Source organism: Salvelinus alpinus, chromosome 32, assembly GCF_045679555.1.
Source record: "Salvelinus alpinus chromosome 32, SLU_Salpinus.1, whole genome shotgun sequence".
NCBI classification, from domain to species: Eukaryota; Metazoa; Chordata; class Actinopteri; order Salmoniformes; family Salmonidae; genus Salvelinus; species Salvelinus alpinus.
Genome location: NC_092117.1, coordinates 28,928,954 through 28,952,049, shown reverse-complemented (window position 1 = coordinate 28,952,049; position 23,096 = coordinate 28,928,954). Strand labels below are relative to the sequence as shown.

The 23,096-nt window shown below is 42.1% G+C and overlaps 1 protein-coding gene across 6 annotated transcripts; it reads right to left on the bottom strand.

Annotated features, from left to right (window-relative positions):
• Positions 1-892: 892 nt before the first annotated feature.
• On the bottom strand, positions 893-22,879 carry LOC139562424 (WASH complex subunit 2-like). Of its 6 annotated transcripts, none has more exons than XM_071380133.1 (24): positions 22,739-22,879; positions 20,048-20,191; positions 19,590-19,754; positions 19,041-19,109; positions 18,768-18,935; positions 18,360-18,453; positions 18,125-18,186; positions 17,516-17,605; positions 17,156-17,258; positions 14,485-14,600; positions 14,210-14,264; positions 13,503-13,682; positions 13,112-13,275; positions 11,607-11,708; positions 10,519-10,611; positions 10,324-10,425; positions 9,198-9,349; positions 8,933-9,056; positions 6,731-6,967; positions 6,133-6,264; positions 4,083-4,280; positions 3,246-3,959; positions 1,826-1,988; positions 893-1,646 (listed from the first exon to the last, which is right to left on the bottom strand). In XM_071380133.1, the coding sequence occupies exons 1-24, from the start codon at positions 22,757-22,759 to the stop codon at positions 1,498-1,500; spliced, it is 3,597 nt and encodes a 1,198-aa protein (XP_071236234.1). In that variant the 5' UTR covers positions 22,760-22,879; the 3' UTR covers positions 893-1,497. The 6 variants fall into 6 exon arrangements, with proteins under 6 accessions (XP_071236234.1, XP_071236237.1, XP_071236236.1 ...); XM_071380136.1 differs by having other exon boundaries at positions 17,156-17,240; XM_071380135.1 differs by having other exon boundaries at positions 17,516-17,602.
• Positions 22,880-23,096: the final 217 nt, after the last annotated feature.

Genomic DNA, 23,096 nt, shown 5'->3' with positions numbered 1-23,096 from the left:
GCCTCGGTGTAACTCTTATTGTTGACCCCTGTATTTTATTCTTATTTTGCACTGTCTCTATACACACTCACACGGCCCTACACAGTTACGCACACTGATACTCCAACACACTCCGTCATTTGCTCACACACAATATGCACATACAGTTATAGACTCTACACACAAACACCCACTCACATAAAATCATCATATATGCTGCTGCTACTGATGCCTAGTCACCTTACCCATATATTTTTTTAACCTTTATTTAACAAGGCAAGTCAGTTAAGAACAAATTCTTATTTTCAATGACGGCCTAGGAACAGTGGGGTAACTGCCTTGTTCAGGGGCAGAACGACAGATTTTTACCTTGTCAGCTCGGGGATTCGATCTTGCAACCTTTCGGTTACTGGCCCAACGCTCTAACCACTTGGCTACATACAGTATCTACCTCTAGCGATCCAGCATCCCTGCACATTGTAAATATGGTACTGACCCTGTATATAGTCTGCTGACATATTTAATCTTGTTTTTCTTATACGAGATAAAAATACATGTTTTTGTTTCACCTTATTTTTAGTATTACATTGTTATTATTGCATTGATGGGTTTTGAGTTTGCAAGAAAGGCATGTCACTGTACTTGAGCATGACATTAAAACTTGGAAATTGAAACTTAAATACCATCAGTGATAGATTTTAATTTATCAAAATATAGATGTTCCTTATTATTATAAAATGTAGCAGAATCCTCTAAACGCACCAGTGCAGTTAGTCAACATTTAAAAGTTGATTAGAGATGGCAGTAAACAGCTATGTTCCTCTTTTAGCTGCATTAGTAATTCCACGATTCATTATCTTAACAAAATACTTTAAAGTAGTGCTGCAGATCTTAGAAACAAACTTAGCACACATTTTAAATTTAGCAAAATATTATTTTAATTCTTTAAAAAAAATATCTATTGTCATTTATCACAGGCAAAGTTAAAATGTAACAATTTCATATTAATTGAAAGACAAAAACAATGATTTCATAACGGTGACATGACACAGCCCGATTGTGACATGTAATCTCAGAATGGCAATGCTAAACCACATACCCAGAACTCAACTACATGTATAAATAATTTACTATTTCTTTATTAGCAGGTGTCCTAATGATGGCTAAGTCCTGCTACCATGGACATTAAATAAAGACAAATAGTTACTTGTTATCAATCAGAGATGAGTATCAGAATCATCCCCTTTTTCCATCCGAGGTTATGCCGATCGATGGATTGTTTTTATAGAAATAGTCTCTATAAGAACAGTGTTAATATCTCCAACCCCTTTTTCAGTCCTCCAAAACAACAACGTTTTCTGCACAATTGTACAGTTAGGGACTGCATCCCAAATGGCACCCTATTCCCCACATAGTGTACACCCTATGAGCCATGGTCAAAAGTAATGACCCATCTACGGAATACGGTGCCATTTGGGACACAAACAAAGCTTTAGTTCATCAGGAACAGTCCACGGTTCAGTTCCCACCCAGAGCATCGTGAGGGTGGTCGAAGATGTTGCCCCAGCCGTCCGATGCACTGGTGTCCTGGGAGGGAGGGCTTTTCCTGGACTTGGATGGAGGCTGCTTGGCCATTGGCTTCACAGTGCTGGGAGAGAAGACGTCATCTGTACGGAGAGAGCATGTCCAGTAGATGTTTCAGTTCAACCTGGTGGCAATGGCATTGTAAGAATGTGTGTGTACGTATACCTATATTTGTCTGCGGTAAATTTCAACGTGCATGTTGAAAGTTATTGAGGAACAACAATGCAAGATATTCTGATATATGTGCTCTGCAAACACCCACCCATATCATCATGAAATATGGATTTAGTCTCCGCCTTCTTGGACTTCTTCTCTTTTGGTTTTGAAGTGGCCGTCAAATCAGCAAAGATGTCAACGTTGTCGTCAAACAGGCTGGCATCCAGGGATTTGTCTTGGTGAGCTTTGGGGGTCGTCGCCGCTTCATCCTGGGACAACAGAAAAACACATTCAGAAAAAAAGCAGACATACACTTTCCAAGGAATACATAGATTTCCCTCCACCTCCTGTTGCAGAGATCGTGACTCTTGGATAAGCTGAAGCAGCATACGCTGAGCCAGACCAACTGCATTTAGACTACTACAATGTACTGTAGGGCTGACAATTGCCAGGGACCTCAAGATATGATATTATCAAGATACTTAGGTGCCGATACGATAAGTATTGCAATTCTATATGTATTGCGATTCAATACTGTGATTTTATTGCAATTTAATGTTTGAAACATACATGCGAGTATATATGCAAGTATATAAAACATTAAGAACACCTGCTCTTTCCATGACAGACTAACTAGGTGAATCCAGGTGAAAACTATGATCCCTTATTGATGTCACTTGTTAAATCCACTTCGAACAGTGTAGATCAAGAGGAGCAGACAGGTTAAAGAAGGATTTTTAAGCCTTGAGACAAGACAATAGAGACATGGATTGTGTATGTGTGCCATTCAGAGGGTGAATGGGCAAGACAAAATATTTAAGTGCCTTTGAACTCGGTATGGTAGTAGATTCCAGGCACACCAGTTCTTGTCAAGAACTGCAACGCTACTGTTTTTACAGTCAACAGTTTCCCATGTGTATCAAGAATGGTCCACTACCCAAAGGACATCCAGCCAACTTGACACAACCGTGGGAAGCGTTGTTGGGCCAGGATCCCTGTGCTTTCGACACCTTGTAGAGTCCATGCCCTGACAAACCGAGGCTGTTTTAGAGGTCAAAAGGGGGGGGGTACAACTCTATTAGGAAGGTGTTCCTAATGTTCGGTATACTCAGTGTATGTCTGCTGCAGACAGAGAAGAGCATGAGAAAATTTGTTTTAATCAGTCATGGAAAGAAAAGTGCTGAAAACATGTCGACTCAACATTTAAAAAAGAAGATGGAGAACTTGCTATAGGATGAAAAATACCTGCGTTTTGGCAGATACCACCGATTAGTGCTGGCTAACGTTACCGAACACTACCCAGCAATAGAAAAAATACTTGCGAGTCAAAGTATCGATATAATACCGTCCAAAATAATATGCGATATGTAACTGTATCGATATTTCCTCCAACTAGTACGATGAAAAATAAACAAACATTTCAATGATTGTAAGATATTGTAAATTCCTGGCTGCACAATAAATTTAAAAAAGGGACAGATTGATTGTTCAATTGACTGAAAAATATTGATCACCATGACCAATACCTGGAAGAGGTCCTGTTTGGGAGTAGAGTTGCTCCCTGCCTTAGTGACTTTCCCCCCGGCAGTCATTTTAGTAGTGGGAGTAGAGCTCTTTCCCAGCACAAAGATATACTCTTCATCGTCCTCATCCTCCAGGAAGGAAGAGGCCTTTGCCTTCATCGCAGACCTCGGCTTGACGTTCTGGAACAGGTCACCCATGGGGTCGTCAAAGAGGGACAGAGGGGTCCCTTCTTTCTCCTTCTTCGGTGTCAACTCACCCTCCGTAGTCTTTGCGGTGAGTTTGTGGACTGGGGCTAGGGCAGGGACAGACCCAAACAGGTCAGCCTCGTCGGGAGAGGGCAGCACCTTCACCTTGCTACCCTTAGAAAAGTCTCTCTTTAGAGGGGTGTTGGACACTGGTAGTGTTAGAACTGCCGGTCTGACAGAGACATCAGTGAGCGGGGGTTGGGAGGGTAAAGAGGCAGGTAAGAAGGAGGGTAAGGCAGTGGTTAGGGCTTGGTTCGGTAGACTAGGCCTGGGCAGGGTTAGGTTAGGTAGTGCCAGGCTAGGCTGGATTGGGTTAAGTAGTGCCAAACTAGGCTGGGTTGGATGAGGTAGGGTTGGGCTGTGTCCGGCCCGGTCCTCTCCCTGGTTATTCTGGTCCACAGAGCTCTGAGCTGACATCTGCCGTGCTGCCCTGGTCTGGGGCCTGCGGCAGATGGAGCCTTTAGCTCGACCCTACAGGAAGAGAAGACACATGAAGTCATAACAGAGGCTTATTTAGGAAGGTACAAGGTTAGAGCTTTAGGTGTGCTTTGTTTCCCCCACACCCCAGTGCCTGACCTCTGACCCTTGACCAACCTTGTTGGCACACTGTAGCACAGACACCTGGACAGGGTGGTCGAAGCTAAGCCCTCCGTCGCTGGGGGACTGGGTCCATGCTGTACTGGGACTGAGGCCTGAGGAGCTGGGGCTCAGGCCTGGTAGTCCACTGACCCCCCCTAGGATCCAAGGGGACACTCTAGGCAGGAGGGCAGCAGGGTTGATCACCAGGTTGGTCTGAGAGTGGGGAGGAGGAACACATTTGTTCATCAACTAAAGTCCTTTATAAGAGTGTTTGTAGCACAGTGAGGACACATGCAAATGGTTATCACATTATAGAAATGGATTTACAAGTAATTTTGTTCATGCAGTTCCTCATGATGATCAGAACAAAGCGGTAGACATACAGAGGAAAGAGAGCCCAAGAATAAAGCCAAAGTCCAAATGTAGACATAGGAATGACATCTATTCATGCAGTTTCAGGAAGAAGAAAGGTTGAGCAATCGCTTTCAGTCTGATGGTAAAAAATAAAACATTATGCAAATCAATCTGACAGTCACGCTGTCTCAGTTTAGTTTTTAAGCCAGCAGTGGAAAAGACGACATGATTCATGTCAAAGGCGGAGGTTCAAAGATGTCTGGCAGAGAACACATGTTGGACGAATAAACTCTCACTCAGAAAGAGTAAAGATAGAGTAAAACGTTGACTGACTTAAAAGAAGAAGTTGTTTACTTGGAGTTTTCCAATCCGTGACGAAGGCTGTTTAGATTTTACAGAGCTTGGTGCCGGCTTCTGTGCAGTTGAACAACATAGATCAGGTGAAAAGGTCCAATGCAGCTTTTTTCTCAATATCAAATAATTTCTTGGTAACAATTAAGTAACTAACTGTGATTTTTGACCATTTTAATTGAAAAACAAGAAACAAAAATAGTGTCTTAGCGAAGAACAATTTTTCAACAAAGAATTTTGCCAGGACTGTCTGAGTGGTCTGAGTGTGGAGGGGATAACTAGCTGTTATTGGCAGAGATGTGTGGAACTCTTTCTCATTGGTCTATTAACTAATTTACCGCCTGGTGACGTCATCCCATCAAAACAGGCTGACATTTCAGGCAGTCTTTTCAAACAGCTTTTACACTAAAAGGGCATTATCATTTTCACAATGTTATGCCAAACTCAGTGTGTAAATATATCTAAAACATAGGAAAATCATGTTTTTGACCTTTAAGTAATCTTGACACAGACAGGAGTACCTCCAAAAGCAATGTAACAGCCTGGATAACATTCCCTTGAAATATATCACAGAATAACAAGTCTCAACTGAGAGGAGAGAGCATTACTGTCTATAGATATCCTTCAAATTCTGAAACCCTTCAATCATAAACACATTGGCAATCACATAGACTGCTGAGCACTAAGGCTGCATTTACACAGGCAGCCCAATTCTGATTTATTTTTTACTAATTAGTCTTTTGTCCAATCAGATCAGCTCTGAAAAAAAAATCTAATGTGAAAAGATATGATGCGATTGATCAAAAGACCAATTAGTGGAAAAAAATAAAATCAGAATTGGGCTGCCTGTGTAAACCAGCCTACGTAAGACTTTGTTTCATCAGCCTTACCTCACTCCCTGTGACTGGTGCTGTGACAAGGTTTTGGGGATGGCTTGTCTTTACCGGGTTTACTGGGCTTCTCTGATACTTTCTGAGGTCAAATGAAAGACAAGGACTGAGGGTGTAGTCATCAGTAAATTAATCAAGTTGTTAATGAATAGGGTACCGGCCGAAGAGCTTTGGGCTTGACAGAGCTGAAGAGGTCATCCTCATCACTAAAAAGTGTTGGGGCTGCCGACCTCACTGAGCTGGGCCTGGACTTCACTGAGCTACTAGCATTACTGGGCCTGAACCTCTGAGACAGGAACACAGCACTTTATCACCAGGAATATCATAAGTACAATTCATTTATCACTAAAAGGAATAGCAGGTAGTACGCGTGAATGTGCATCCACCCTGGTCCTGGTGAGTGCAGGCTTTTGCTCTCGCCCAACACTAACACCTTTCCCATCTCACTGAGTACTGTCCCGAGAACTCACCACAGACTTGTCAGGCGTGGCGAAGATGTCAACGTCGGGGTGGTTGTCTCTCTGCTGAGTGTGACTGAAGAGCAGTTCCTCATCCTGGAACACCCCGGTACTGCTCTTGGTATGAGGACGCTCCTCTGTAGGCTAACGCACAGACAAAGGATTTAGACAGACAGACACATGCACAGACGCACGCACGTGGACTCCTTTTCCATGGGGGGCGGACCCTCCTTAGACAGGAAGTCATCACCATCCATCTCATCCAATGGGCTCTTAGTCTGCTTGTTAAGTGACAGGAAGATATAAAGAGAGTCGGAGTACAGCACCTTACACTTAGGAGCCAGGCTCCATTTCAATTCACCTTTCCTCTCTCCTTACCTTAATCTCAACCATACTGGAAGAGAATGTCCAAGGTCCCACCCCTTAGGCCTTCTTCTCCAATGCATTTTGAGGAGGAGAGAGGATGTGAGGCATCAAGGAAAGATGAATTGAGAAAGGGCCCAAATGACTAAAACTAAGTTATGGTTAAGATTTGGGTTTGATGAGTTCAGCTGATCCTAGATTTGAGCTTAGGGGGAACTTCTACCCTGAGCCTTATGTAGCGTCTCACCTTGGCTGCTCCCAGTCCGTCTCCCAGCACGTTGATCCCTCCAAACAGACTGACGGCCCCTACTGGCTTCTTCTTACTCTCACTGCCCTCTAGTAGAGAGGACAGGGGCTGTACATCAGGACCCTTCGCTGCCCTCTCCTCTGCACGCCTCTTCTCCACTGGGGGAGGAGGTGCCGTCACCTCCTCAGGTTTGTCTGTGTGGACCAGCGAGGGGGCTGGGGAGGCCACAGCAGCAGCCTAGAGAACAGGACAAGGGCACAGGAGACAAGGGTATGAACTAGGGGGTAAATGACTAGTTGTTTAAAATTCAACAATACATACATATCACTGCAGGGATGTTACCACACATATATTTCCATGAAGAGTACAACACAAACAGTAATAAAAATAGTACTTTCCCCCAAAAATATGAATATAAACACATTTTCATTCAATATTTGAATTGTTTTAAAATAATAGATAAAGGTCTACATCCAGTGCATTTGGAAAGTATTCAGACCCCTTGACTTATTCCACATTTGTTAAGTTACAGCCTTATTCAAAAATGCATTAAATTGGGAGTTTTTTTCTCATCAATCTACACACAATATCCCATAATGACAAAGCAAAAACAAGTAAAGAAATACAAAAATAACTGGAAAATGACATGTACAGAAGTATTCAGACCCTCAGTACTTTGTTGAAGCACCTTTGGCAGCGATTACAGCCTTGAGTCTTCTGGGGTATGACGCTACAAGCTTGGCACACCTGTATTTGGGGAGTTTCTCCCATTTTTCTCTGGAGATCCTCAAGCTCTGCCAGGTTGGATGGGGAGTGTCGCTGCACATATATTTTCAGGTCTCTCCAGAGATGTTCGATCGGGTTCAAGTCCAGGCTCTGGCTGGGCCACTCAAGGACATTCAGAGACTTGTCCCGAAGCCACCCCTGCTTTGTCTTGGCTGTGTGCTTCGGGTGGTTGTCCTGTTGGAAGGAGAACCGTCGTACCAGTCTGAGGTCCTTAGCGATCTGGAGTAGGTTTTCATCAAGGATCTCTCTGTGCTTTGTTCCGTTCATCTTTCCCTTGATCCTGACTAGTCTCCCAGTCCCTGCCGCTGAAAAACATCCCCACAGAATGATGCTGCCACCACCATGCATCACCATAGGGATGGTGCCAGGTTTCCTCCAGACTTCACGCTTGGCATTCAGGCCAAAGAGTTCAATATTGGTTTCATCAGACCAGACAATCTTGTTTCTCATGGTCTGAGAGTCTTTAGGTGCTGTTTGGCAAACTCCAAGCGGGCTGTCATGTGCCTTTTACTGAGGTGTGGCTTCTGTCTGGCCACTCTACCATAAAGGCTTGATTGGTGGAGTGCTGCAGAGATGGTTGTCCTTCTGGAAGGTTCTCCCATCTCCACAGAGGTACTCTGGAGCTCTGTCAGTGTGACCATCGGCTTCTTGGTCACCTCCCTGACCAAGGCCCTTCTCTCCCGATTGTCCAGTTTGGCCGGGTGGCCAGCTCTAGGAAGAGTCTTTGTAGTTCCAAACTTCTTCCATTTAAGAATTATTGAGGCCACTGTGTTCTTGAAGACCTTTAATGCTGCAGAATTTTGTTGGTACCCTTCCCCAGATCTGTGCCTCAACACAATGCTGTCTTGGGCCTCTACGGACAATTCCTTCTACCTCATGGCTTGGTTTTTGCTCTGACATGCAGTGTCAACTGTGGGACCTTATATAGACAGGTGAGTGTCTTTCCAAATCCTGTCCAATCAATTGAATTTACCACAGGTGGACTCCAATCAAGTTGTAGAAACATCTCAAGGATGATCAATGAGACAGGATGCACCTGAGCTCAATTTCAAGACTCATAGTAAAGGGTCTGAATACTTATGTAGTTTTTATTTTATAAATTTGCAAACATTTCTAATAACCTGTTATCACTTTGTCATTATGGGGTATTGTGTGTAGATTGATGAGGATTTTTATTGACTTAATCCATTTTAAAATAAGGCTGTAACATAACAAAATGTGGAAAAAGGGAAGGGGTCTGAACACTTTCCGAATGCACGGTATTACTGAATTCAATTGTTGCCTCGAAGGCTTTATCTTTAGGTTATAATTCATGTCAGTGTCTGCTTCCCAAAATGGCACCCTATTCCCTATATAGTGCACATAGGGAGCAGGGTGCCATTTGTGACACACCCAGAATCTGTAACCCAGGCTTACTTTAGGGTCAGCTAGAGTAGAGCTGTTGTTGATGGCTGGTTTGAAGTCAAAGAGAGATCCCTTATCTTCACCATCCTCAGTCTCATCTTCAAACTGGAGAGACACTCTCTGTGGCTTCTTCTGACTGCATCAACACAGACATTTACACCCATCAAAACAACACCAAGACCCTAACTAGAGATAGTGATTATACTTTTTTTTTTTTTTTTTACACTAGTCAAACATTTTAGCACAGTGTCTCTATTGTTGTGGATATAAAGTTTACCTCAACTCCTTGGTAGCAGCAAAGAGATCATCCTCATCGAACAGGCTGTCGAAAGGATCTGCTTTGACACTGGGTAGACTATAGGGTGCGCTTTCACTGGACTTCATCCCTCCAGTCTTTCCTGCACTATGCTTGGAGCTCATCCAATGGTCCTGATACAGACAGAATATAAAGGGTTAAATAGATAGCATGTGTTGAAGTATTAGCGACAACCTTCAATATCAAGCCCGGTTCAAAATCTACCGCTTGTCCCCTACCCTTCTGGTGTTTGCAGATTTGTTGGAATAGGATGGTTGTAAGCTATATCTGAAGCTGTGCTGAGCCCATTGGATGGAGTTGCCATCACCATATTGGCTATGGGCAATTCCACAATTACAGAGTGATGCAGAAACTCAGATCTTACACTTTAAAATATATGTCAAACAAAAACCAATGATTGAAAAGTTATGCAAACCATAAAACCCTAAGCCCAAGTACAACAAACAATTTCCACAGAAATTGTTACAAAAACTAAATGTATTTGAAGAACAGTGCAGATGCAAAGTTTGGTAACAGAATGACGGTTTGTTCCATCTGTACCGTTCTTCAAGTAAATGTGTTTTTGTAAAATGTTCTGTGGAAACTGTTAAAAGTAGTCTTTGTGCATAGAGTTGTATGGTTTAACTTTGCAATAAAAATATATATTTACACTACTGGTCAAAAGATTTTAGAACACCTACTATGCCAAGAGTGTGCAAAGCTGTCAAGGCAAAGGGTGGCTACTTTGAAGAATCTTAAATATGAAATATAGTTTGATTTGTTTAACTCTTTTTTGCTTACGACATGATTCCATATGTGTTATTTCAAAGTTTTGATGTCTTCACTATTATTCTACAATGTAGAAAATAGTAAAAATAAAGAAAAAGCCTTGAATGAGTAGGTGTTCTAAAACTTTTGACCGGTAGTGTATATATTTTTTTAAACATAAATTATCACTCTGTTACGGTGGAATTGCCCACACACCTGTCCAGTTATTTCAGATCTGTGAATACAAAAAGGGGTAGTGGCTACAGAAGGAGGCATTATTTTCTGAAAGGCTGATGTTGAACTGAAGTTTATGTAGCAAGGTTCCGTTCCCTCCCATTACCTCGTCATCACTGAAGAGGGCGCTAGAGACAGGATTCTTGACTTGTGGTGTGACATCTTCAGTTTGGCTTGACTTAGACTTCTTCGCAGACACAAACAGATCCTGCATAATGAAATAAAGTGGTTAGATATGAAGATGCAGGTACCAATTCATTATATTTTATGGACCGATATCAGTCATAGCTCATTTTCTTACCTCATCCTCCTCGTCAACAAATATGGACAGAGGAGCTTTGCTCTGAAGTGTCGGTTCAGGCTTGGACTGACTCTTAGGGATGGTTGGACATATCTGTAGAAAGACAGGGACAGAAAGTTGAGGTTAAATCTGTAAAACAAAGTGTGCTCCATGATCACCTTAAATTCTACAGGGTTCGTACAGACAGTGGCAAGTCAAGTTCAAGGACTTAAGTACTTTTTCAATCACTAATATTTATTTTCAAGGACCATCAATTCGTAATAGTTCATATGTCATTGTTGCCATCTAGTTGCCACCAGATGGCAGTATATAGCTACAACCTAATAGAGAGAAAAAAAGTTGGTTTCATCACCTTACAAGTTCTACTCAAGTTCTACTCTACTCAGCTTTAGTGTCGCCGGCCGGGAAAAGGGTGGGTGGGCTGTGTGAGGAACACGGCACATTAAAGGCCACCAGAAGGGCAGGAGCACAGCCGTCACTTGATAAAGCGGAATATCGCGGGCACCCCGTGAATGAGGCGATGGGCAAAAAAGCTCTGGAGGATGTTGCAGAGAAAAAGTCACAAATGTAGAACTGACGCCAGCGCAGGATGCAGAGTTGTCATTCCCCCTTCATGTGGCTCTTTAGGAGCGATTCACCCATGCTCGCAATGTCTAGACGCATTTATTTGTACCTTACATGGTGTGGTTCCACTGATGTAGTGGTAAAAAGGTGGGTAAACTATACAAAAATATAAAACGCAACATGTAAAGTGTTGGTCTCATGTTTCATGAGTTGAAATAAAAAAATCCCAGAAATGTTCCATATGGACAAAAGGCAGGATTGAATCTACATTTTACCGCCATTTTAGCTATCAATGTGACATTTGAGGAAATAGAACTCAGTAGTCTGCCTGGAAAATAATTCGCAAGACCATTACAATTTTCATGTTGACATATTTTATGTTTACATATATTTAATGGACCCTTACTTGAGAATAAGTGTTGAAAAGAAGCACACTTCTGAGTGAGTGAGAGAGAGAAAGAGAGAGAGAAAAAGAGAAAGATATTGCATATAGAGATAATGGATGGATAAAAGAGGATTCCCACCTCCTCTGACTCTTCACTGGTGGAGGGCCGTCGTTTCTTTAGTGTCTCAGTCAGCAGGCTCTTGGTACCAGGACCAAACATGGAGACACCTCCTGCTGGCATCTAAACACAACCAACAACCTCAGCACAACCAACAACCATCATCCTCATCACTGAAACCAACAACTATCATCAGTGCAACATGTAATCATGATACCCAAGTCCCCTAAATCAATAACCATGATCACGCTAATGTTAGTCAATTAACAAGTATCCCACTTAATATGTAGGTTGTTCACCCATAAAAGTATTAATTAATTCAAGGTTTACACAAATATGTCCATTCAACAGAGAATTGCACCAGAAAAACAGTAGTCTAACCCCCATGTCGCTACCATAGATGGTTTAAAAGTTAGACAATTTACTCTGAGAATTTAGCATGTTTAGAGTGAATGGAATGATCAAAGTGGTCACTGCTCCATAGAACTCTGCTCCGCGGCAGAACAGCACTAACAAGCCTCCCGAGCGGCACAGCGGTCTAAAGCAGTGCTAGAGGCATCATACAGATCCGGGTTTGATCCCGGGCTGTGTCACAGCCGGCTACGACCAGGAGACCCATGAGGCGTCCGGCGTCGTCCGGGTTAGGGGAGGGTTTGGTCGGCCGGGATGTCCTTGTCCCATCGCGCTCTAGTGACTCCTTGTGGCGGACCGGGCATATGGATGCTGACTTCGGTCGCCAGTTGTACGGCGTTTCCTCCGACACATTGGTGCAGCTGGCTTCCAGGTTAAGCGAGCAGTGTGTCAAGAAGCAATGCGGTGTTTCGGAAGATGCATGGCTCTTGACCTTGGCCTCTCACGAGTCCGTACGAGAGTTGCAGCGATAGGACAATTGGATACCACAAAATTGTGGAGAAAAAGGGGTAAAAAGTAAACTAATGGCTGCAGGTCAAACGAGTGAAAACATGGGCTTTTTCAAAATGAAATCTGCAGTATAAAATTAAAATAGGGACTAAATATGTATTTATTTACAAAGCTAACAGACAATTTAAATAACCACCCTTCGTGAAGACAATATGTTCACGTTTTCGTTGTTTATTTCTGAATCTTTCCCTTTAAATCGGCATAGAAATGGCTCCTCTCAACGTAGATTGGTATCAAGTTGATTTTGATTGGTCTAACCCGCAGAAACACCTACAAATGGTACCACCTCCCAATGCCAAATATGGAAGAGAAAGACCCAAGAGCAGCGCAGTCTAAACTAGCAATGGTCACAACAAACTAACATTCTTATTTCATCAACACTGTCAAGTATAAGTATACTAAAGTTAGAATATTGCAGAGAACAATCTAATGACTCATTATGTGTGATGTATAATGACATAAGGCAAAGAAAACAACGTTTTGACATAACTTTCGTAGCATCCTCTTGAATTGCCCCGTTTTTCTCTAAATTCATAGGTAGTGAGCGGAGGCCCTATGATACAGTATAGGTAAAAACAATGCTCTGTACACATGTGTATATTCACCTTTTTCTGAGGAGCCTGTTTCACCTGTACTTCCTCCTCCTCCACCACCTTCCTCCTGCTCTGTAGAGGGGGCAGAACACCAGAGCTGTCACCGAAGATGTCACCATCCTCATCACCTCCTCCAAACAGATCCACTGTCTTCTGCTTGGGTTCCTCCTGTCCAGCTGACCACAGGTGACAACACATTATGAGTGCTTGTGCTAAAGACAGTTATAGCAAGATCTAAGATGTGAAACTGCATGAATGAAAATAAGGTGAAAACTTGATTCACATACCTAAGAGTAACTGATGTATGTAAGATTTTCACTGATATTTTACGATCATTGATCTCAAGTTGTGGTCTCGCCCACCATGCTAGTGAGAGAGAGAGGTTACGGTTTGATTGACTTACCTGATCTGGATTTATTAAGGCTTTTGCCGGTGAAGAAGTCATCCTCCTCATCGTCGAACAGCCCCCCTAAAGCGGTCTTTCTAGGGGCTGATGTCTGGGTCTTGCTGGGTTTGGCTGGACTGCCGTTCTCTCTACCCTCCACTGAATCAGAGTCATTAGGAGTGCCAAACAGGCTGTTCTCTATGGGGAAAGAAGAGGACAGGATAGACTCGTCAGATAAAATCTGGAGAGGATAAAATTGTCAATACCATCACAGAATTGTCAACATAGTACAGTAGACTGTCTGTGGTCATGTATTGTAATAGTATTTAGTTTTAATTTAAATAAATCCAATTCCGTTTCAGAAAGGCAGGACGGTATCTTCAGAGGCATTAGGTTCTCAAGCCACAGAAAATTGTCTTCTTCATTTGAGTAACACTGTTATTACTATTTAATCTTTGAAAAGCCTTTGCTGTCCTTAGGGCATGTTTCTATGCTCCCGAGTGGCGCAGCGGTCTAAGACACTGCATCGTTTGAGTAACACTGTTATTACTAGATGCATTGTCTTAGACCGCTGCGCCACTTCACTTACAACAAAACATCCTGAAATGGAAAGCAACCATCTAAACTTGCAGAACACAAAAAATGTTTTCGATTGCAAAATATCTAGTGTGCCCTAATGAAAACAGCCTTGGTGTTTCAACAGATAGTTGTATGGCTATTACTACCTGTGGTCTTCTCCTCTGCTACAGGCTGTTTAGGTGGATCAGAGAACAGATCCCCCTGGACAACAAACATCATGTTATCAGGGTCGCTATGGTTTCAGACAAAACTCATTTAATGTACTCTTCGGGAGCTTTTAACAGGCTGTAGATTGATTTTGTTTTCTTTGAACGGTTCACTTATTGATTTCTATCCATCATATTACGTGAAATTGCAATGGGTAAGTAACATGTAAAAAGTAAGACATGGAAGCTACAAAACGGCGTTCATGTGAGCCTACTTCATCAAACAGTCCTCTCCCTCCACTGAAGAGGCTTCCTTTTCCACCAAAGGGAGAAAAGTCCTCGTCCTCCATCTTGGGCGGCCCGAATAACTCCTCGCTGTCATCTTCAATAGCTACAACAAAAACAGGTGTCAACAACAAGTCAAAAGAATTACTGGAAAATACTGCAATGTCATGACTGCTTGTCAAATGACATCTAATTCAGTCACTTTGGAGCGAGACCAACTCCACTAATGCTCTTCTGACTGAAGTGTTATGAAGTAACAGTTAGCTTAGCAGGTACAATATAATTGGATACATAGTGTTTCTTTGCTTTAGCTCTTTCTTTGCTTTACTGTTCTTCTTAGAGGCAGACGACAATGCTTCAGAGAAGTGACATGGGGAAGGAAACATGAGCATGCACATGCAGAACAATGATATGTAGTGAAACATGTGCTGTTGTAATCTGCCAACATTATTTGCATTATGACATCACATGTTGTACGGCCTACATTATGTGCAAATGTACCAACTGAAAACACATCTTGGAACTTGTATGGAGCAAACAGTGGCCATAATAATCAAAACAGAGAGGACAGATACTTGAATTTAGGTAGATTGTTATTGAGTGAAGTGTAGGATCATTAGTCTGGGTGCTAGACTGTGTGTTCCGCGCAGTCATACGGCATATCAAGATGTTATCCTGTATTTTAAGCCTGAATTGAGAATTACAGTGGCAAGAAAAAGTATGTGAACCCTTTGGAATTACCTAGATTTCTGCATAAATTGGTCATCAAATTTGATCTGATCTTCAACAATAGACAGTGTGCTTAAACTATATTGAATACATAATTTAAACATTCACAGTGTAGGTTGGATAAAGTATGTGAACCCCTAGGCTAATGTCTTCTCCAAAAGCTAAATGGAGTCAGCTAACCTGGAGTCCAATCAATGAGACGAGATTGGATATGTTGGTTAGAGCTGCATTGACCTATAAAAAACACCCACAAAATGTTTGTTTGCTATTCACAAGAAGCCTGATGTGAACCATGCCTCGAACAAAAGAGATCTCAGAAGACCTAAGATCAAGAATAGTTGACTTGCATAAAGCTGGAAAGGGTTACAAAAGTATCTCTAAAAGCCTGTTCATCAGTCCACGGTAAGACAAATTGTCTATAAATGGAGAAAGATCAACACTGCTGCTACTTTCCCTCGGAGTGGCCGTCCTGCAAAGATGACTGCAAGAGCACAGTGCTCAAAGAGGTTAAGAATAATCCTACAGTGTCAGCTAAATATTTACAGAAATCTCTGGAACACTAACATTTCTGTTGACGAGTCTACGATACGTGAAACACTAAACACAATGGTGTTCATGGGAGGACATCACAGAAGAAGCCACTGCTGTCCAAAAGAAACAGTGCTGCAGGTCTGAAGTTGGCAAAAGTGCACTTGGATGTTCCACAGCGCTACTGGCAAAATATTCTGTGGACAGATGAAACTACAGTTGAGTTGTTTGGAAGGAACACACGCACAACCTGGATTTCTGCATAAATTGGTCATCAAATTTGATAAAATCTTAATCTAAGTCACAACAATAGACAAACATAGTGTGCTTAAACTAATAAGAAAGGAGAAAAAAAAGGCACAGCACACCAACATCAAAACCTCATCCCAACTGTAAAGTATTGTGGAAGGAGCATCATGGTTTGGGGCTGCTTTGCTGACTCAGGCCTGGACTGCTTGCTATCATTGACGTAAAAATTAATTCCCAAGTTTATCAAGACATTCTGCAGGAGAATGTTAGGCTGTCTGTCTGCCAATTGAAGCTCAACAGAAGTTGGGTGATGCAACAGGACAACAACCCAAAACACAGAAGTAAATCAACAACAGAATGGCTTCAACAGAAGAAAATATGACTTCTGGAGTGGCCCAGTCAGAGTACTGACCTCACCCCGATTGAGATGCTGCGGCATGACCTCAAGAGAGCAGTTCACACCAGACATCCCAAGAATATTGCTGAACTGAAACAGTTTCGCAAAGAGGAATGGTCCAAAATTCCTCCTGATCGTTGTGCAGGTCTGATCCGCAACTACAGAAAACGTTTGGTTGAGGTTACTGCTGCCAAAGGAGGGTCAACCAGTTATTAAATCCAAGGCTTCATATACTTTTCAACCCTGCACTGTGAATTTTTACACGGTGTGTTCAAGAAAGACATGGAAAAGTACAATTGTTTGTGTGTTATTAGTTTAAGCAGACTGTGTTTGTCTATTGTTGTGACCTAGATGAAGATCAGATCAAATTTTATGACCAATTTATGCAGAAATCCAGGTATTTCCAAAGGGTTCACATACTTTTTCTTGCCACTGTAGATCAAAAATGCAAGCAATTGTCTGAGGATGGTGCTGGACAGTCTGACATAAAAAGAAGAGAGGACATTTTGATGAAAAGGCTTAAATAAAAATGGTAAAAATCCAGGCATGTCACATTACTGCAAAAAACACAGGGCCATACGATCATATGGCAATAAGTTGGCTAAAGCAGAAACACACTGGTACCCAGGCTAGCATATGAGCTCATACAGTTACCTTTCCCAGAAACCATGATAAGTTTAACATAAAACAAAAAATGGTGGAGGTGATAATGGACATGCTGAATAGTTTGTAATTCAGGTCATGTCAACCCAACATACATGTGCGATCTCCCTCTGGCTTGCTGATAGGTTCCCCTTTGATTCTGGCGGCCAGCTCATCAGCAAAGGATGATGGTCTTGGATTCTGAATGTGACACAAAGACTTCCGTAAAAGAGAGGTGGAATAGAACATCAATATTCATGTAAGGGGGACAAGCAATTACCTACAAAAAAATATTTCACATTTATGTCTACATTCAATAGTTGAGACATGACACATTCATTATGCTCCCTCAAGTCATAAAACAAATGTATTAGCATTGTTGACTTAGCTGGGTAAAGGCTAGTTATATTTCATAAATGATCTGTCTGTCATATTATTAGTATCAGTCTCCACCAGCAAACTATAATCAAACATACCTTTCTGTCATCATCATCATCTTCGTCCGATTCTCCGAATATGTCTGAATCTCCCTCCTCGTCCTCATCATCACTCAACATAGACGACTTCTGAAGGGGAAATCATTCAATGTCATCCATGAGGTTGCAAATAAAATCACAATCCTCACTAAGGTGTAACCATTACCATCATCGCCATAAACAGCAGCATGCTTATGGCCAGTGTCCAGAGTGTAGAAAGGATTCAATCAATCACACATTTTTCTGTTGTGTTTCGTCATTGATTAAATTGGCAAATACCTTAATCATCCCCTGTCAGAATTGTGCACACAGCGATACAATCATGTACGTTTGTTATTGTTATCACAGAGATATCAACTAACTCTGGGTTTGATCGTCGACCCTGACAGTCACAGTGAAATTGACCTTCACCTTCTTCTTAATGGTCGCTGGCCCCTCCTCATCCTGGTCAAAGTCATCGTCTGACTGCTGTTCACATAACTGTATTATCCCTGTGGTGTTTATCTAAATCAAATTGTCAGTATTTTCAACTTATTTTGAGGATAATAATAATGTCAACTTCACACTTTCAAAAAACATCTGACTCTTTCTGGATGAAAAAATACTTACGTTAGCATCTTTGCCATCTTCGCTCACAATGACGGTGTCGCGATCGCTGTCGACTGACATTTCTGTGAAGTAAAGAATGACATCAGTTTCACTTTCTCTCTGAGAAACATGACTAATGTTAGATGACAAACACTATGCTTGGAAGAGTGTTGAACACTAATAATATAAACACATGCCAAGAATACACACACTTTCCTTCAGTAGAAAGAGTAAATGAAGAACAGAGGTGATCTACCTTCACTGGAGAGGTCGCCCAGTCCAACGTCTTCTTGCCCCATAAAAAGCTGAGAGCCAATCAGATATGGTAAAGGCCTGTCCACATACAGGTCCTACAAACAGAGAGAGGTGGGTTAGAGAAGGAAAGAAGGTGAGGAAGCGGTCAGAGAAAACATCATTGCTCAATACATGCACAATCATTCAAATCAAATGTTAGTCAAAAAAATGTAAAATAAACGTGTACATCAGTTGTCAAAGTGCTCAAACTGACCTAGACCCCAAAGACAGATCAAAAACACAGTGGCATGGAAACATTGGCCATCCTCCCTAGACTAGACAGATACTAATCCTAACGTGACATCTGGAGGCGTGAATAACTTGAATTTTATCTCTAATCCTGTATGTTTCCAGATGATTCTAAACTCACCTTGGGCTCCAGTATGGGCTCCACTCTGTCTGTGGCCTCCTCGTCCTCTGAGTCAGAGTTTACTGCCTTGACGTCTAGCTGCTCAAAGGCAGAGTCCAGCACCATCAGACCGTAGTTCACTGCTTCCTGGACCTTAGGAATCAGCTGGGCTTCCTTCTGCTCACGAGTCTAATGCGGGGTAATTGAATTTAACTATCCCCGGGGAGGAACTCGCGATGTCACAGTGCTATACATGTCACAACACATCAAGGAAGGAGTAGGTAGATGATTTACCTGCTCAGGCGGTCTCTCCAAAGCATCAGGCTTTGGCACCGCCTCCTCCACCTCCTCATCATACACTCTCTGATGAGGTCAACAAACACAAATATCAATAACACATCACACAATCAATACAAGAAGAATGAGTTAGAATCTATCAATGTAACACAGCACCTTGTGATAGTGAACAAAAAGAGGCGGCACCATGAGCAAACAGATCATTAAACACAAGAGACATCAGTTCCTCATAGTTCTGTACCATGTAGCACGATTCATCTTTTCTTCATTTTGTTAAAAGCTTGCGAAGTATCAAAATATCTGGGAAATGTAAAATACGGCACAACCATCCTCTAAAGAAGAGGGGCACCAAGCTCAACAGAGGAACAAGACATGGGTCGTGTTCATTTGGGCACACTGTAGTAGAACAAAATGAAGCAAAAAAAAGTACATGTGTTACTTATTAGACAAGTCAAGGACAGGTAGTCCTTTCCCTGTTTCAGTCCGTTTTCTTCCATTAAAATGCTCTAATGAATACGACCATGGTATTTTCAGTCCACAACGTACGTTTTCAATGAATTGTGTGTTGGAGAGCATGAGGAAGTCGTTGAAGACGGTGTGCATGCAGCAGTCTGTGGCCTTGGTGTCTCTGATCAGTCCATCCAGCTGCTTCTCTATCGCATGAGTCTTTGACAGCATCCTCTGGGAGAAGTCTTGCAGGAACAGGAAGAGCTGTGGAGGAGAGGATACCGACAACTGTTTAATCTTCATCTATTCAACAGTGTATCTGATTGTTCAGTAGCGGACGTTGTCTTTGCCACAGCGATAAGGGTAGTTAATCTGTTGCATTGCTGTTTATAACGCTATGTGATTGCTCTACCCATACAATGTAGAGTTAGAGGCTGAGAGCCTGCCGGCCAGTCTGTTTCTGCTTCAGCCACCAGATGATACACTGTTAAATGCATTAGAAACAGTTGGGTATTCAGAAACGGAATAATAACTTGGAGATAATAACCAAAGCCTACTCCTGAGTCTGCAGCCAGGGACCAGTTGGCGCTGGTCTGTCGCATCTCTTCCAAGGTCCAGAGTCTCTCCCACACCTGGCCATCCTTCCCGGTGTGATTGCTCTTGCTGGGGACATTCGCCATCCCAACCGGCAACCCGCTCATCTGAAACAATATTGAAGGATTTATTCAGTGGGAATAAACCGGAGAAAACATTTCAAACGGGCGTTCAGCGTGGACAATAACCACTTAAAAGTTATATACTGTTTAGTGCAAACTGAACGCGACCCTTTACCTGATTTGTCAAAAATAAACCCAAATTATATAATTTAGGTAAAGATCAACACAGGCATGGATTGGCAAATGCGAGCTAAATTAGCTGGCACCAGCGGCTGCTTTATTGCAATGCAAACAAGCCAGATTAGCTAGCCAGTTTGGTACCCTAGTTAGCAAGCAAACTAGTTTTCGAACATTGGGAAGTTTCATTGGGAAGTCGCAAGCTTTCGCAAAATGTCATTTGGAATGTTAGCTAGGTATAGGACGTTAGTTGAATAAATGTTTATGCACTGCCGGAGACTGGCTGGCTAGCTAGGCAATGATTCATTGAGAGCATACTCTCGCACTTTCAGGGATATTTTTACTAAACTCACCTTAGTAACTGTTGGCAAACTGTTGTCCACGTTAGTGAAATATAAGCCCCAAAAGTCGTAGAGAGACTCGATTATGCTAAACTCAGCCGATCCTCATTGAGTTTCTGACAGGTCGGTCATATTCTGTCTGGAGGCAATCAGCTGACGGCAGTCACCTGACTATTGCCAATCAAATTGGCAATAGTAATACAGGTCTTTGTTTGTATGGTATGTAATGTGTATGTTGAATGCATTGTCATGTTTTTGAATTGCATGCAGTTTTCCTTAGCCAGAATTGTTCATTTATTTACTCTAGGCCTAGTCTAATCTTTTAAAAAACACTGCAGTTCATTCATTTTTTCCAGCTAGGGGAAAGTGGGGTAAGCGATGCCCAAGCCAAAATTCTAAACAGGCTCCTTGCTTGGGACTTCCTAACTCTGACGTCACCCCATTGAAGTTGACGATTCAAACGGTCAAAGGTTAGATAGACATGTTTGATGTAGCAATGTAAGTTGATTTTTGTATTATGAATAAAATTAAAATTAAATAAAACGGTCAAAGGTTAGGTAAGGGTTACGGGTAGGGGTTAGTGTAGGGAAGTCCCAAGGATAACGTCTCAAGGTTAAATAAAAGTTAAATTAAATTAAAAAACAACCTTGGGTTGTCACTAGTTATCACAGCCACAAAGTCGAAATTGGCTATATGGTTAAAATGTATGAATTAAAAAATGAGATTTTTGGTCTTTAAGGTTAGGGTTAGGCATTTAAAAAATATATATATTTCACCTTTATTTAATCAGGAAGGAGGCTAGTTGAGAACAAGTTCTCATTTGCAACTGCGACCTGGCCAAGAAAAAGCAACGCAGTTCGACACATACAACAACACAGAGTTACACATGGAATAAACAAACATACAATCAATAATACAGTAGAAACAGTCTGTATAAAGCATGTGCAAATGAGGTAGGATAAGGGAGGTAAGGCAATAAATAGGCCATGGTGGCGAAGTAATTACAATATAGCAATTAAACACTGGAATGGTAGAATGTGCAGAAGATGAATGTGCAAGGAGAGATACTGGGGTGCAAAGGAGCAAGATAAATAAATAAATACAGTATGGGGATGAGGTAGTTGGATGGGCTATTTACAGATGGGCTATGTACAGGTGCAGTAATCTGTGAGCTGCTCTGACAGCTGGTGCTTAAAGCTAGTGAGGGAGATAAGTCTCCAGCTTTAGTGATTTTTGCAGTTTGTTCCAGTCATTGGCAGCAGAAAACTGGAAGGAAAGACGGCCAAAGGAACAATTGGCTTTGGGGGTGACCAGTGAGATATACCTGCTGGAGGGTGTGCTACGGGTGGGTGCTGCTATGGTGACCAGTGAGCTGAGATAAGGTGGGGCTTTACCTAGCAGAGACTTGTAGATGACCTGGAGCCAGTGGGTTTGGTGACAAATATGAAGCGAGGGCCAGCCAACGAGAGCATACAGGTCACAGTGGTGGGTAGTATATGGGGCTTTGGTGACAAAACAGATGACACTGTGATAGACTACATCCAATTTGTTGAGTAGTGTTGGAGGCTATTTTGTAAATTACATCGCCGAAGTTGAGGATCGGTAGGATGGTCAGTTTTAAGAGGGTATGTTTGGCAGCATGAGTGAAGGATGCTTTGTTGCGAAATAGGAAGCCGATTCTAGATTTAATTTTGGATTGGAGATGTTTAATATGAGTCTGGAAGGAGAGTTTACAGTATTTACAAGTTAAATTATGCTTATATCTAAACCAACGTAGAGCATTTTAAGACTGTTTTATACATAATTTGGGGTCTCTATAAGGTACAATATGAGGTTGTGAACCTAGCATTAAAGTGCATCCTTGTAGCTGTGTGGGTTAATATAGTCAAAATGGTTGCTTTGGGGTACATTTATACCATAGTATACTATAGTATTTTTTTATGTGGGTGGGTTGGTCTTTTGTTTAGTATACGTAGCTTTAAGTCGCTTGGTTATTCTAAACGGACCATGCTGCGGTCAAAGAGGCTAGCTAGCCTAGCTTAAACCTCATTCACATTACCCCATAAACACTTACTTTGCGCCGGATGTCATGCATTTCAATGGGGCGGTCCACAACGGAGTGGAAACGCAACGCCCCCTTGCAGTTGAAGGCTCTGTTGCGAGATGGTCACCGCATACTATGAAACATTTCTAACTTTGTGTTGTCTTCAATCGTTTTAAGTCCAGCCAGAGTCCGTCGAAGAACAGGGGTCACTGGTGGGGGAAAAATGGCCTCCCTTGAGAGGGCAAGAACAAGATGTATGTTAGGAGAAGTGCAGCATTATCATAAGGAGACGTATACTTGGAATATGGAGGAGAAATGGAGAGGAAAAGATAGGCGGAGGAAGAGGGTGAGCTTGAATCGGTTGAAGATGGCGAAAAAAGGGAGATGG